Source organism: Lepisosteus platostomus, chromosome 4, assembly GCF_059453375.1.
Source record: "Lepisosteus platostomus isolate fLepPlt1 chromosome 4, fLepPlt1.hap1, whole genome shotgun sequence".
Taxonomy (NCBI): Eukaryota; Metazoa; Chordata; class Actinopteri; order Semionotiformes; family Lepisosteidae; genus Lepisosteus; species Lepisosteus platostomus.
Genome location: NC_142614.1, coordinates 68,702,121 through 68,718,334, shown reverse-complemented (window position 1 = coordinate 68,718,334; position 16,214 = coordinate 68,702,121). Strand labels below are relative to the sequence as shown.

Genomic DNA, 16,214 nt, shown 5'->3' with positions numbered 1-16,214 from the left:
AATGTTTACATGTCTGCATTGTTTACAGTGACTGGAGACGTGCAACAAGTAAGAAATCATAAAGAGGTAGATGGTGATGGTGTAGGTGTGGTCCGAGGGGGATGGCTAAATGTGTCCGCCAATCGCACTGCTTGTGGATAGAAGCTATTGAAGAATCTAGTGGTAAGTGTCCGATCTAGTGGAAAGTCTCATAACAAGGGGGGGAATTAGGAACATAGGCCAAAACAAAGGCCAGGACTGAAATGACACACAAAAAAGCTCCCCTTTCTACGCTGAAGTGTTGTCCCTAGGTGGCTAATTAACAGACTGACATTTTAAAATAAGACAGTTCTCCATACAGTTCTAACTGCTTTTTTTGCCTCTGGAATCCCCTTAGTTCATCAAAAGAAAAGATAATCTGGTTCATTTTTTCACAAATGCTAGTATGTTAAAACTGCGTCTGAGAAAGTTGTGCTTGTGGGAAGCCCTCCTTGCCCAGTCAGGGGCTCGACTCCATTGCCTCTCCTTCCCCACACTGCCAAGTGCTAGACCAGCCGCAGCGCCTGATGGCATCGTCATGGGAACAGGAGCCCACCGCTCGGCTCCCATTCAGATTTGTGAGGAGACACTTGTCCTAGCTTGCCTGATGCAGTGCTCATTGTACTGCAGCCAGCAGCCATATCACCCTGCAACTCACAACTGGCAACCCACTGAAGCTAAGCAGGTGTGAGCCTGGTCAGTAACTGGATGGGAGACCTTCTGGGAAAAACTAAGGTTGCTGCTGGAAGAGGTATTAGTGGGGCCAGCAGGGGGCGCTCACCCTGTGCCCCAGTATAGTGACGGGGACACTATAGTGTAAACAGGTGCTGTCCTTCGGATGAGACGTAAAACCGAGGTCCTGACTCTCTGTGGTCATTAAAAATCCCAGGGCGTTTCTCGAAAAGAGTGGGAGTGTAACCCCGGCGTCCTGGCCAAATTTCCCATTGGCCCTTACCAATCATGGCCTCCTAATAATCCCCCTCTATGAATTGGCTTCATTACTCTCTGCTCTCCTCCCCACTAGTAGCTGATGTGTGGTGAGCGTTCTGGCGCACTATGGCTGCCGTCGCATCATCCAGGAGGGGAGACCCCATTACCTGTAAAGCGCTTTGAGTGGAGTGTCCAGAAAAGCACTATATAAGTGTAAGCAATTATTATTATTATTGCTTAGTCAAAAACACCTGAATTTCCAGGAATGTCCGCCACTACCAAAGACTAATCACCTTCATATTGTTAACTGCTATCCTGCCACTGTTTCCTCACTTTTCACGTTTTGCTCAAAGGGGTTCACAGTATGGCAGCGAGCACTGTTACCTCACAGTTCTTGGCACTTGGGTTTGAAACCTGTGTAGTGTTTGAATGCTCTCTTGTATCCACATTGGGGGGTTTTTCCCCAGGTGTTTCGGGTTCCTCCACATTCCTGAAGACATGCTGGTTAGGTCAACTGGGGTCTCTAAAGTAAGGACTGAGTGCTTGACTCCACGTAATGGACTAGTATCCCGTCCAGGTGTACTTCCACCTTGTGCCCACGTTTCCAGAATCAGCTCTGGGTCAGGAGGGGGCTCACTTACAAGTAATAATCAGCTTCCCGGTAAGGGATGTATATTTTGCACAAATTATAGTAAAGGTATGTAAAGTAACTTGGCTTAATGAGCATCATTTATGACGAACCCAGGCTTGTGAGTTACACCGGCATCCTTGTTGGCCAATGAAAAAGCATTCAAAACACTGAAGAGGGGGGGAAAAAGCAACCAGCATATGAGAAATCCCAGACCAGAGCACCATGAAACAAAGAAAAGGCAGAAGAGAAACACCCGCCGTTTGACAAGGACTAAAATAATGTATGGATTTATCTCTGGAAACTGTTAGGCCCCAGGGGATTTTATGGGGTTAAAGAACAGTTGTGATACAGTACATCATAAAAATATCATGAACACAATGAGTAGACTAAATGTAATGCCACAGGGCACCTACTGCATAGCTCTAACCATATTTATAACATGCCCACTTATTTTCCGCCAACTTAAAGCATTCCAAACAAAAAAAAAGCCTTCTCCAATCTCTGGAAATAGACAGGAGTGTGTTAGGAAGCACCACAGGTCCACTAAATGAAACCACATGCAATCAGGAATTTGACAACAAAAGCCTAAAGAAAACCGAACGGAGATCATGTTTGGGATTCATGATCAAAATTTGTCTAATGCCATGCTCTGAATACGACTCCAACCTTTTATTGCTAATGGAGCTTTGCTTTCCGGCGCAGCTTGTGATGAGCATTACTGCTACACGCAGGCTCTCAAAGAAGAGGACAACAGCTCCCACAAACCTGGAACAAAACTGCTCATCTTGCATTTAAAAAACGTTGCCATGGAGACGAGTCAATATTCATAGGCAAACAATAGGCCCCTGGCTGCTGATAAAGAGCCACAAGACTCACCAAAGCAAACTTCCCTGGGAATTAGCCGTTAATGAGTCTACTGATTAATTTCTTATTCAAACAGTGATCGTCTGCAGATTACACCTGCACAGCAACTACTAGTCCTCCTCAGATTCTGTTCCAGGCCTATACTTGTACCCTTCAGTATAACTGCCTCTCCTAAAATGGGTCAAACTAATCCCAATACAGAATTTAATGGGGGCAAATGTTCAAGGATGTGCCATTCTGTAAGAACCGCCTGTATTGGAACAAAGTCAAGAAAACAATCTTATGTCAAAAGTCAAAAATTTTTTGACTTTTAATCTAAACAGAACTATACTTTAAAAATTGCTGTGAGATTGAAAAGGAATAACATTTTTTTTTATATTCACATCTGTTCGATTGCTTTAATATTAATTTTGGAGATTAAGGGGGGGACGACAAAGCAGCTGATTCAGGAACAGATGTTTAGTGAAACAGCAAAATTCTCACTTGCCTAACAAGAGCTCTCGGCAACATCCAGCGCCATCCCCATAGTTACAACTACACCAGTCCACTTCCCAGTCAGAAGACAGTACAGGTTTGTCCTGGTTATTCTACGTTTTCCACACGGTTTTCAGTGGCAAGGTACGGTAGACCCCCAGTAGACCTGCAGTTCTTCCCAATCAGTAAAACACAAAAGGAACTTAAGGAAAAGTGTTTTTAAAGATGGGAGCAGGAGGTACTTCTTACAAACAGAGGTGTGGGAGTATGGTAAAAAAACAAAACTGTGCATCCAAAGCATTGAGCCGGTACCATTGAAGCTGTTTCAAGAAAAAGCTGGACAAGATTCTGATCAATTCGCTACCAGCAACCAAACAAGCTAAATGGGCATAACGTCCTCCCACTGTTTGTAATCTTTGCCGAGTAGAAACAAGACCCACAACCCTTTCCTATGCCGTGTATCACTTGCAGTCTTGCATGGGAATTGACCAGTGCACATTTAGAACGGTCACTGCATAATAACTACGCTCCAGAACATACAGCATGCTACACTGAAAATCGAAAAAGAAAACGGTCCCGTCAAGCACACATAGGCGGGCATGCCATCTGTGGCGCTGGTTATCGGTGTCCATGGAGGAGGATACGCATGAGGAAGTGAAGTGAAATGTCTGTACAGTTGCCGGTAAAAAAAAAAAAGCACTTAAGTAAACAAGAGTTTTTTATGTGCTGTATTTCTCATCACAAAGGTCAAGAGGGGGGCCCACACACTTGCAAAGGAGAAAAAAAAAAGGTTGTGAGAGACGCTTTCTTAGAAAGCGAAAACGTGGCAAAGGATCAAGGGATACCTTCCAGGTTGCGCTGTCCTTTTTTTTTTTTTTAATGTCAAGTATTCCTTGTAAAGGTGCCAACCTCGTGCCTCTAGACCAAAAATTAGCTCTGTAACAGAAAAGTATGTCCCCATCCCTGAACATTTTAATACCCCCTTCATTAGCTGATATTTTGTAGGGAACACAGCCTAAAAGGGTTTGACATGCAAAAATATTAAAAAAAAACAATTTACAGCATCTCTGTTGCTAACTTTAGCTTATAATAGAATGATAATCCATCCATCCATTCATTCATTTTCCAGCCATTCCATCCACACACAGACATACTGGGTACAGAGATACGCCAACACCAGGCCCAATTTCCCCAGACGCCAGTTAACCTACCAGTATGTCTTTAGACTATGGGAGGTAACCCACGTGAACAGGGGGAGAAAAATACAAACTCCACACAGATAGCACCCCAAATCCAGAACTGAACCCCAAAACCCCAGCACTGCGAGGAAGCAATGCTCACTACTGCACCACCGTGCCACCCACAGGATATTCCAAGGAGCTGAAATAAATTGAGGGGACACCTGAGGTGACACTTTGGCACAGAAGCGGAGCATCTTAAAAAAAAAAAGTTGTTTTGCCCAGCGCTGCTTACAGTCCAAAGCTTTATTTCTTAAGAGACGGTTTAGTGTCCACTGACACAGTAAGAGGCGTGAAATGTCAGAATATTCCAGAACAAAAACATCTCCTTCTTATCTGGCTGAGTAGGCTACACTGAGAGAATTGATTTCAGCAGCGTATCATTATAGAGACGTTTTAGGGCATGAACCTGATATACATTGACTTCAGATGTTATGAACCGCAGCTCAATTTGGTATGATTTATGTTCGAATTTTGTTTCGGACTGCATTCACCCTCGTGTATTTGTCACACAAAAGGAAATATGGAACTACTGTGAAATAGAGCAGGATAAACATACTATAATAAAAAACACATCAAGCAGCCTGAACAGAAAAACTGTGACCAGCCAGGCATTCACCTTCCTTAACTATTTCTTTCTTCATTACCAAACCTTCAAAATGCTTTATGAGTTCCCCGAAGATACAGACACTATTATGGTATACAGAGAAGAAAAATTTAACTTTTTCTATAAAATTAATTTACAGAAACGGTCACTACATAATTTGAAGATTATTTTCCCAACAACAAACTATGATTCTTTACAGTTACCAAGTTCAATGACAGAAGACATGATGATAAAACCTCAGGGTATATATATAAATTATTTTATAATAATTATTCAACATTCAGTTCAAAGAACAAACCCATATCAGGCTTTTAAAGGAGACAGAACTACAAATTCACCTTAAAAAAAAAAAACATGTCCTTCACATTTTTTTGAAAGGAACTGAAGGGCACTGAGACAAGAAATCGCGAATGCGCCCACAGAATGATCATGCACAGCACGAAAAAACATATTAAAATAAATAAACATGGTAAATATAAAAATCAACAACTGAAGCAGAACAGGAGTGCTCAGTTTGCCAAGCCAAGCTGTTTAAGCGCTGCAGTCTTGAATCAAACCTCTTGGACTCAGCAGGCCAAGGTACAGTCCCTGCGCTTTAAGCCCATCAGAAGAGTTCACCTCAAGTTGGCTACATGCTTGCCAAGGAAGAGTTTGGAGTAAAGGAAAGCAGGTGAACTTTCTAGGTTCTTTAACATAGCAAGGCATAACCATAAAAAGCATTATGGTTAGTATTAGTTGCCTGAGTAACACCCATATATACAGCCAGATACATTCAGGCCTGCTTTGTTCAGTGTTATCAGTTGTCTACATGGTAGTATAAAGGTAGAGACATCACACCCACTTCCTCCGATTTATTACTTCAAGACATAGTGATCTTAAATTAGCTCGAAGTGGACAGAAAATAACAAGTGTTTAAGCAGTTCTACCATTACAGCGCAAGCATCTCGTGTACCATGTAAAATTGTTGCATGAAACCAATATCACAATTCCCTAGCCACACATCTGCACACACCCCGATACACAGCTCCCTCTCTCTTTGTGAGGCCAATGCACTCCTTAAGTGTTAATGAATTTAGTAACAAGACTTTTTGAAAGACTTCTGCAAACATGAGTGTGCAATACTTTCAATGCTCGCCAGAGAAAGTGAAAGCTGAAGACATTCAATGAATCCTCTCTCCTTCGTTGTGATAAATTCATTCCAATCACTGATCACAGGGACTGCTGCTTCTAGTCAGGTCCTCCGATGTCATGATCTCTCAAGGACATTTCTGTTCCGTAGACTGCAGCCTGACAGAAGATAAGGGCTCTGCATACCAGTGACTGGAAGATTAAAAATCTTTCCTTTTGCAGGCAAATTTCAGGGGCTGTCGCTCAAACTGACAGGCTTTGTTGCTCTGACACACACACATGCAGAAGGAAAAAAAATAAGCTCAATGACTAGTTAGTGCATTTAACAAGTTACTGTAGAGTAGGCGCTCTCTGTCCAAGCTCCATTCTGGTCCCCAACCATTATCAGAATATCTTTCGATTTTTACTTTTGGTTCCAACGTAAAATCACAATGAAGACAAGTCTGTTGGTATAGTTCACAGCTACAAATATCTGGGCACTGTAGTGGACTATAAACTTACTCTAGGTTCACTGAGAACACTGATGATGTGAAAAAATCCCATTAGTGCTTATATGGTCGGAAGTCCCTTTGAAGTCCAAAAAAAATAATTCTATCAACATTTTATAGCTCTTCTGTTCAAGGTATTTTAACTCTTTTATCTGTTCACTTCACTCAGTCACAAAGACAAAGAAAATGCCAACAAAATGACGTAAACCTCTAAAATCATTGGTGAGCCTTTAAGACCCCTGACACAGCTCTATGCCCAGCAGATGCTGAAGAAGGCCTTCCTTCATCAATCTTCTGAACGTTTGCCTTCAGGAAGATATTTTCACTGTCCACAGTGCAAGACCATTACAAGAAAATTTCACTTGGTTCTAGAGGCCATCGGGCTTGCAAACAATGACTGTAAACAAGTTTTATTAATACGATATCTATTGGATAGAGCCTCCTCTACAAATGCTCATGTACTAAGTATTACACGCTGTTACTTTCAATCATTTTTGGTATGTTGTTATTTTTTATGTGTGTATATCCTCTTACACACAGTTGTTTTAGATAGATAATACTTTATTAATCCCGTAGGGAAAATGATGTGTTACAGCAGTCCAGCCCAAGACAAGCAAAACAGACATCAGAATAGTTATAAAACAAAAGACAAACAAGATAAATAAAAACAAATACATAGGTGTGTGCAAAATGTGCTGATCATAGTCACTGTAAAAACAATAAAATATGTGCAAAATGTGCATAGGTTTATACAGACTGATTGTCCAAAAAGTACAATGGAGTAAACATGCTGTCCATAGAGGAGCAAATGAAGGGCTAAAAGTCCTAGCCAAGGGCAGCGTTATACACCCTGACAGCCGCCAGGAGGAAAGACCTGCGGAAACGTTCCCTTGAACACCGTAGCTGGAGCAGTCTGTTGCTAAATGTGCTCCGCTGCCCAGTAACAGTCCCATGAAGCGGATGAGAGGTGTTGTTCATGATGGCTGTGAGCATGGTCAGCATTCTCCTCTCAGCCACCACCTCCATGGGGTCAAGGCTCAGCCCCAACACAGAGCCAGCCTTCTTGATGAGTTTATTGAGCCTATTTGCATCTTTTGTCATGATGCTGCTGCCCCAGCACACCACAGCGTAGAAGATGGCCGCTGCCACCACTGATTCATAAAAAATGTGTAGCAGTGTTCCACACACACCAAAGGACCTGAGTCTCCTAAGAAAACTTTATTTGTTATGTATTCCACGTTGCATTGCTTGCTGCTTAAATTGCCCCCTGAGTATGAATACAATATTTTGAATGGAACTGAACATCTTCTACCAGACTTAGTTTGCTCCTCAACTTCCAACTTCTGACTTAAAACCTGAACACAGACCAAACCTGAAGTCAAATTTCCAATATCAATATCAACCCCACTGAGCACCATTCTAAATGCTTCATTATATTTTATTTTTAGGAATAACCACCGCCATTGTATGATCTTTTCACCCTGGTCTCTCTCGCCTCGCCAGGTGCAGTCTTGCTGCCCTCCTGCACCTTCTGCCACCACTCACACTTGAGCGATCCAAGCCAGACCTCAAAGGCACTGTTCCCATAAACCAGTCAATCGCTCTGCGTGATGTACAGAACAGTGCCTTCTCATGGCTAAGCACCATGGTTCTTACGGTGTGTTAGTGCCAGTCTAGTTCAGTGATAATCTCTCCTCCGCCATTTCTACTGTGTGATTTAGTTGAAGATCTCCCATGGCCCTGCACAGCTCTATTGAGGTCTTAATAAATAAGCCCACATTGGACTCACGCAACAGTGCATTAGTGCTACAAGGTATCCTACAGATAACTACAGTATTTAATTAAATCATTTCAAATTAATATGAACTTAAGTTAAAAAAAAGGTTTCCTCTATCGCTTGCTGCCAGCGTTAAAATGCGAGTTGACAAGATCAGAGCTGGGAACAAAATCTTGCACATTAAAATTAAACAGCGCTATGGAAATCCTAAGTTGTTCTTAAATAAGAATCACAGTTAAAAATGCACTGCATATTCAATCTGGTTACCAGTTCAACTCGAGTATTACATCAAGGGTCAAAGGTTTCTTTATTCTTAAGAATGAGGGTTCTTAGCTAAAGCTATCTTTTTAAATGACTGGTTCAACAGGTGCACTCCGTCACATATGAACTATTCACTCCTAAGCCGCATAAAGATCAATAATTGTATCTATTTTTAAACAATAACAACCAACATCTACTAAGACGTGAAGTCTGGCTTCAAAGGCTTTTAGACTGGAAAGAACTCGTTACTGTACCTAAATATTCATCCATTAATATTTATTTTTCCATATCCTGTGATGACATCAGTCCCTCTGTCTGATTAGGCATTAATCATTTCCAAAGCTATCTTCATTTCCATTAAATGTAATATTTAATCATATAACTCAGGCACCGGAACGGCAGTGCTTTTGAAGTAGTGTGTCTTTTAGCTTACTTTTACAAATCAAATCAAAGCTTTCAGCTTCGGATTGCTCTACTGTTGCTTTCAATTATATTGTATTATTTCTACAAAGAACTATTGAACAACTTGGATGAACACCACATTACGATCCACATAAGGGGTAAAGCCCTGCCTAAAAGTAAACTGCTTCCCTTCTAATCTGTTTTATATAAATGCCTGTGTCTTGAAGAATCTCCCATGGAGATTGAAGGCAGACACACCTGTGATGTGCTATTGAGTACAGCGGTCACTGACACCCCAGACTTTATTCTCTCTCAAAGGCACTTTAGCAGAATTTCTTTCAAGATTTCAAATCTGTACTGTCCATCACACAGACGGGTTTATCACACTTACATATTCTCAATCAAGTTGGAAAAATTCAGTGCTCCTTCACTTTTTCTGAACAAGTCTTGAATAGCAGGTCCTAAGTGTTTAAAGGTCAAAGTAAGTGGAATAATGGGAATTTCACAGGAATAAAATATGAAGTGATCCGCAGAGGAGACGCATAAAAAAAGTGATCTGAGATGTGTTTAAAACTGAAAGCTCTGTAGAAAGGCTGAGAGGGAGGAGTGAGGTGCTAAAACAAAACGAGCAAATGTGTGCGATGCCAGAGGACCAGTTTTAATATGAGACTGTGAGTGAAAAAGTATCCAGTACTCTACAAGAGCAGCTTTGTTCTGACACAGCAACAAAGCTGTACCTTAGACTCTGTGCACCGCTGTAACAAACAGAACACACAATATTTTACTGTATGAAGTCAAGAAAATGCTTCTTAATTCCTCACATGACCTACAAGATATACTGAAAGGAACACGCATCCATTTTGCTTTGCAGATGATATTGCCATAACATGAAGAGTTACTCCCCTGCAGTGAATACCACCCATTCTACAGGTTTCCAGTAAACCTCATTCTCAGTAAGGGTGGAGCCCATTCTTAAAGCAGGGGGCACAAAGTTGGACTACCTCCTAGATGGGACACCAAACCATTGGCCAGTATTGGGAAAGATGAAGGAGACTGTAGCACCCATTGAAAACATTCGAACTCCAGAAAGAAGTGTCCCAGGCTAGAAACAAACCCAGGAACCAAGAGCTGCAAGATAGCAGCATTAAAACATCAAACCCACCATGCCCCCCCACCCCAACTACTCATTATTCATACGCAATTTGCTTTCGGGACCCTAAAGAATAGGCTCATCATTGCCTCATTGTTCCTTGGATCTACAGTACATGCTGAATCCAATCAAGCTTGAATCTGGAAGACGCCTGCCGTCCCCTCAGGTCTCACTGGGGAATGGCTTTGTGCCTGGTGAGCTCTCACTTTGTGTAACTAAGCCAATCATAACACCAGCAGGGTCTTAAACTCTCTTGTGGCCTATTGGGAAAACAAAGTCTTCTATGTCACGTTACAATACTGATATTTAAATAGTCATCAACAGGAACAAAGAATATGTTTGGCAACAGTGTTTATGAGGCTTGGCGCCATAGCAACACATTAACAGCGTCTTACACGAGAGTACAAACAAGCGTCAATCACTCGTGTATTTATGTGAACAGGAGTTATCCCCCAAATCACGCCAATGTAGCATTGGGTGACCCAGCAGGCAGATTTGGTGTAAAAACACAGGAGCTCCATTGGGAATGATTTATGAAAACTTTCTTCAGAATAATCTATTCTCACATAATCTGTATGCACTGCATTACAGCCAAAAGGTGGAGAGGACAAGGTAGGAAAGAGAAAAACAGTTTTTTTTGTCTTTACTATATGAAATCATGGTGAAGGTACAAATGTTATCATTTGCAGCTCACTGCTGCTTCACACTTCTCCCAGAATGATTCAAAAACATTATATCTGACCTGCCCTAAAAACTCACAGGGCTGGAAAATACTCTGTAAATATTACAAGACACTCTCAAGGCTAGTCCCATGCTTAAAGGATTTACTGTTCTTGGAGTCATCATTGCACCGGTTAAAAAAAACTGCTCCAAATCCTTGCCAAGTGTAACTGCTCACAGAATCCGACAGGCTGAGCACAAAACATTAGATGCATGTGACACACAACCCATAAGAATATAATGCAGAATTTACTTGCAGAAGCCTAAGTGGGGGGCAGGTGTTGATACAGTCAAAACCTTTTCAGTGATGCCATAAGTCTAACTAAATCTAAGTCCAGGGAACACACCCATTTGCTACACATCTTGTGATGACACTGCTAAAAGGATTGGCAGGACATCTACTTGAAGAAATGCAGTTGTGCAACATACCGAGAGATTTTGTAATGTAATGTAATGTTTCTTTATTAGCCCTATACAATTTCTTGCATTAGGAATTCGTCTTTTTGCATACCCCAGCTTTTCTCCATGGAGACACAGACAGGGAGAGAAGCTTGGGGTCAGAGCGCAGGGTCTGCCATTGTACGGCGCCCCTGGAGCAGTTGGGGTTAAGGGCCTTGCTCAGGGGCCCAACGGAGTAGGATTCCTCTGCCGGCCGCGGGATTTGAACCGGCAACCTTCCAGTCACAGGCGAAGATCCTTAGCCACAGAGCCACCGCTCTTGTAACATCATGATGTTCAAGCCCACATTCAAATTCACTCAACACCATAGAGAACATGGTGGGGTGGTGTTGGGGGAGAATAAACACATTTTCGTAGCTCAGGGTCATATCTTTTTTGGACTAATCCAAGGCCTTTTGGAGCTTGATCTTTTTCAAATGGGCCCAGATGTCCCTTTTTCACCAATCACCTACAATAAATGCTATTTCAAAGTAAGGATTCCTACATTTCTGTCTTAGAACTAGATGAGATTTACAAATCATATTTAATAACTGCCGTTGTAAGTTACTTTCTGAGCTTTCCTTTGAAATGCAATATTATACAATATATTGCATGAGCTGCATTACAGCATGAAATACGATGAAAAACATCATTATAGAAAACTAAAATGATGACAGAAACGACGGTCAATAAACAGAATGGCCTGTTGTCTTCTCTCATACAACAGGACGTGTCAGGAATTATATGGAGTGGCTCCAGTGTGTGCAGTATTTCCATACTGGGTATTAAAATGCTAATTAAACCATACCAGAACACCTCACAATGTCTAAAATTTAATAAGTTATTTATAAGGTGTCAATTATTTTGAAATAATGCACATATTTAAACATTTACAGTTCCGGTTACAGTATCTGTATGGCACCTCATTTTTTCAAAGCGAAGATGAACGGGAACAAATGAAATCTTCCTTGTAAGCAAAACGGCAAACCGCTGTATTCAACAAGTTCTTAAAGCGAAGCAATGCTGGACTGCTTGGAACAAAATGTCTGTTTTGCATAACAAATCAGAATCTACCACAGAATACAGCCTCTATCCACAAGAGATTGTAGATAAGCAAATCAAAAGTAATGGACTATAAAAGCTATTAAGGAACAAGTAATAGGGGTTTATTCCGTGCTGAAAAAAAAGAAGAAAGAAAACACAATGTTTCGGCCGTGGAGCCTTCTTCAGATGTGCAACAGAAGGCAACACCTTTGTAGCCTAAGCATGCTGACGCAGCTCCCACCTGAACTATAAAAGCTATTGTACTATTGAATTTATTTCCCCATAGCATAGCATATACAATGACCAGGATTTACAAGATTACAACCACTCGTATAATCCATTATTAAAGATAACAGTAGGATGCATGGATTTATTTCAACATCAAGAACAAAATGACACTGAAGATAACTATTAAATAACAGTGTGTAAACGTTATTTTAAGGTAATCCTTATTCCAGTAATAACATAATTAAATGAAATTACGGTGCTATTTTTATTTCCAGATCTTAATATATTTATAATGCATCACTATGGAAAGTTGAGAGTACACAGTGTACAGCTGCAAAGAACAGGGCAGCTTGATATTCAGGTATGGCTTTTTCAGGTTTCTAGGCCATTACTATACAAGAGCTGTGCTAAGCGCTGGAGACCTCAATCCCTACTTCCTTCTGTAACAAGGGAGGGAGTATATGAAACTATTCTATTTATCCTACAAAATGTCAGACATGATGTGTGAACCACACCGGATTATCAGAGCACAAAAGTTCAGCCGAACGTTCCTAGCAAGTGTCCATCACGCAGGACAATTCTCTTTTCCCCTTCCCTGCAAATGGTTACGTACAAAGGAAATCCTTGCGGGTGGCATAGTGGTTAGCATTTCTGCCTCACAGTGCTGGGGCCCTGGGCTCAATTATAGACCTGGGGTGCTATCTGCGTGGAGTTTGTATGTTTTCTCCATGTTCATGACGGTTTCCACCCACCGTTCAAACACATCCTGCTAGGTTAAGTGGCTTCTGGGAAAAATGGCCTGTGTGTGTGTGTGTGTGTGTGTGTGTGTGTGTGTGTGTGTGTGTGTGTGTGTGTGTGTGACCTTTTGCACTCCAACAAGAAGTGGTGAGATTTCATCTGAAATCCCTGGTTCTAATCAGGTGTAGAAGTAATTAATATACAATCAAGAGGTAAGGCCATCAAAGATCTCACCTGTGCAAGCTAGATTTAAAAGTGTGAGCAGATCAGAGGTAAAAGTTTATCTTTTGCAGACAGAGCTGCTCGACTGAAAGCCGAGGTCTTAAACCCAAAGCTGTAGGAAAGGGAGAAGGGAAAAGACTCCAAAACTGAGGGAAAATCCTGATGTGATCCTGAACAGGTCAGGACCTTTGCCACAGCACTGTGAAAGAGATTGAGCTTTTTTTTTTAATGGAAGAAACAGAAAGCCATAAGAAATACTTTCACACCAATCTCAGCACACAGAGCAACACATGCAAGCTTCACCATCTGAACTTCTGTCAACAGAATGCATGTGCAATGCAGCAGAAACACAAGGGGAAAAATGAGCCGAGTGAAATGAAGAATCGAAATTTAGAACTCAGGAATGTTTCCAAATTCCAAATCTTAGGTACAGCATCAAAGGAGTCATTACAATAAATGCAGATCAGCACAGAAATTAGACATTAGAATCGGGTTTAAATCAGCTAAAACCCCCCTCAAATGTATCAGAATCCCACTCAAAAAGTTAGGAGAAATCCTTATTGAATTACGTATAGGCAATGAGACGGAGAAGAAAGCAAAATAAGAGGACCAGCCACAACACAAAAACCTACAGTCTACATACATGTATAAATGTGAAACCCACTGTCAATTACTACAACGTTAGAAAGACTGTCAGTCATGAGGCCAGTGAAACCACTGCAGGGTCATAACTGGGGAAGGATCAAAAGGAACTGGAACTTTAGGGATTTCAAACCACTTATTACAGTTCCTTGAATTTCTATAGCTTTTATATACCCTTTACCTCCAAAGGACGCCCCAAAACTTTACTTATAAGAGAGTAGCCACCTCAAAGTGCGACACCCTGCTGGGTGACCTGTGGCAGCCATTATATACAGTAGCAGCAGTCCCAGGACAAAACAGGTCAGACAGACAAGTGAGAACTGCTACATCTTTTGACTTATTGGGGAATACGAGGTTAGGCACACTGCGGCTGAGGTTCACACCCCGACTCTTCAGAGGAACTGAAGAGCTGGCAGAAGGGTAAACCAATTGATACAATTAAACCAGTAACTAGCTCATTCATCTCCCTGCAGACAGAGCTAGTTACCTACAGATCACTCTGGCCCTCCAGGACCAAGACGGCTGGTTAGGTCAACAATTATCATTGTACAACAGACCAGATTTTCATAAACCAATGATAGTCCAGCCCAAACCATCCATTCACCCAACACAAAACTCTAAAGAGAGGAAGAATGCTACATCAATACACCAGTTACACCCATTCTGGTCAGATAAAGGATGTCGTTAACTATCGCATCTCTACAGGAACTAGCAAGAGATCCACAACGTGATTTATCCTTTGGGCTTGAGGTAATCTCGTGTGTACTACAGGTCTCTGAAGATGTCTCGGACATGGAGGACAAACATTCTCCGAAGAACCATAGCATTTCGGAGATATAATACCGTGATACGCTGCCACGTGAATCTGGTAAGAGAATTCCGAATTGGTTTACAACCTTTTTTTACATTACTTTTCACCACTGCACGGAGAAACTCATTGTGTCCCTCAACTCACAATATTTTGCAATAACGCGGCCAAGCCCGACGCTGGCTATTGTTATTCAAACCAAAACGAAGCTACTATCAAACAAAATGTATTCGAATACACGACAGCAAATACTACTCATTATCATTTGCGGGTACACGATTTTTTTTTGTCCATTCTTCACTTTCGACAACTTTAGCAATCTGGAACAATAAAAGCATCAGCGCCAAACGAGGTTCTGGAGCAAAAACGCCTTCGTCACCTTCCTATAAAGCTCCCAGTGGATACAAACTGCGAATCAGTAACGCTAAGCGCCTTACAATGTGCTGTTACTGAGCACTAGAAAGCACACACATTATTAACAAAGTAGTTCCTGAACACATGTATTTCCATTATAGCGAAGCAGGAATCGGAAGGAGCCGATCCTATTGGTGTAAAAACATCAAAACTTATAAACATTACTCCCTTCGGTATTTCTGTTCCTAATAATGCTATGTAGATTATATCTGGTCTTAAATACAGGTGTTGGAAGATACAGCGTTTAACAACCATTATAACGGTAAATACTGTCTTTACATTGCTGTCAGCATCGCGTTAAGAACTGCGGGTCATAGGCTGTTCTCGGAACGAACTGTAAAACAAACCGACCCAGCGGGTATATTATCACCACATTTCAACATGCAAGAAAACAGGGTGAAAAGAGAAGCAAATCCCATTTTGAAAATTATTGTAAAAACACATGGTCATGGGAAAATTAGACATAAAACAGACTGAACAAATCAGCACACCGAAAACCGTTTTAAAAACAAGTAAACCACAAGCGCAAAAGTTCGCATCCAGCCGGATAGTCAGTTTGTCAATTTGGCAGTAAGCACGAACAACCCAGTCTGTACTGTCAGGGAGCATAAGTAAAGCTAACTTTAATACTTAAAAGTGAAGCAAAACCTTACCTCTCACACAGAGTAAAGACATAGTCAGAGCTTGATCTAATACAGAAATCCTGTTGCAGTTCGCAGAGTTAAAATAGAACAAAGCGCCTCAGCTATAATGAATTTCAAACGCTTGCAGCATCGCGAGTGCTTATTCTAGTTGCTTTTTAGGAGTTTGAGCTGCTATGAGTCGCGCTGGAGAGGAAAAAAAACCGGACAACACGATTGCACACTAAAGGTCGAGAGCAATAGCTCCCAGCCTCGCAACGCCATGATGAATATTATAAGGGACTCACCTAAGGCACAACTACCCCTAAGGGGCGGCACCGGGATAGGAGTGATTGACATATGATGTAGCCA

At 41.5% G+C, this 16,214-nt stretch overlaps 1 protein-coding gene across 3 annotated transcripts in view; it reads right to left on the bottom strand.

Annotated features, from left to right (window-relative positions):
• The window catches only part of LOC148673703 (protein unc-13 homolog B-like), a 256,318-nt gene extending 240,197 nt beyond the window's left edge, over positions 1 to 16,121 (bottom strand). For all 3 annotated transcript variants that reach the window (XM_088630487.1, XM_088630488.1, XM_088630490.1), the window contains exon 1: positions 15,876 to 16,121. In XM_088630487.1, the coding sequence (XP_088486613.1) occupies positions 15,876 to 15,897 (22 nt within the window). In that variant the 5' untranslated portion in view covers positions 15,898 to 16,121. The remainder of the gene's footprint in view (positions 1 to 15,875) is intronic.
• Between the last annotated feature and the right edge of the window lie 93 nt (positions 16,122 to 16,214).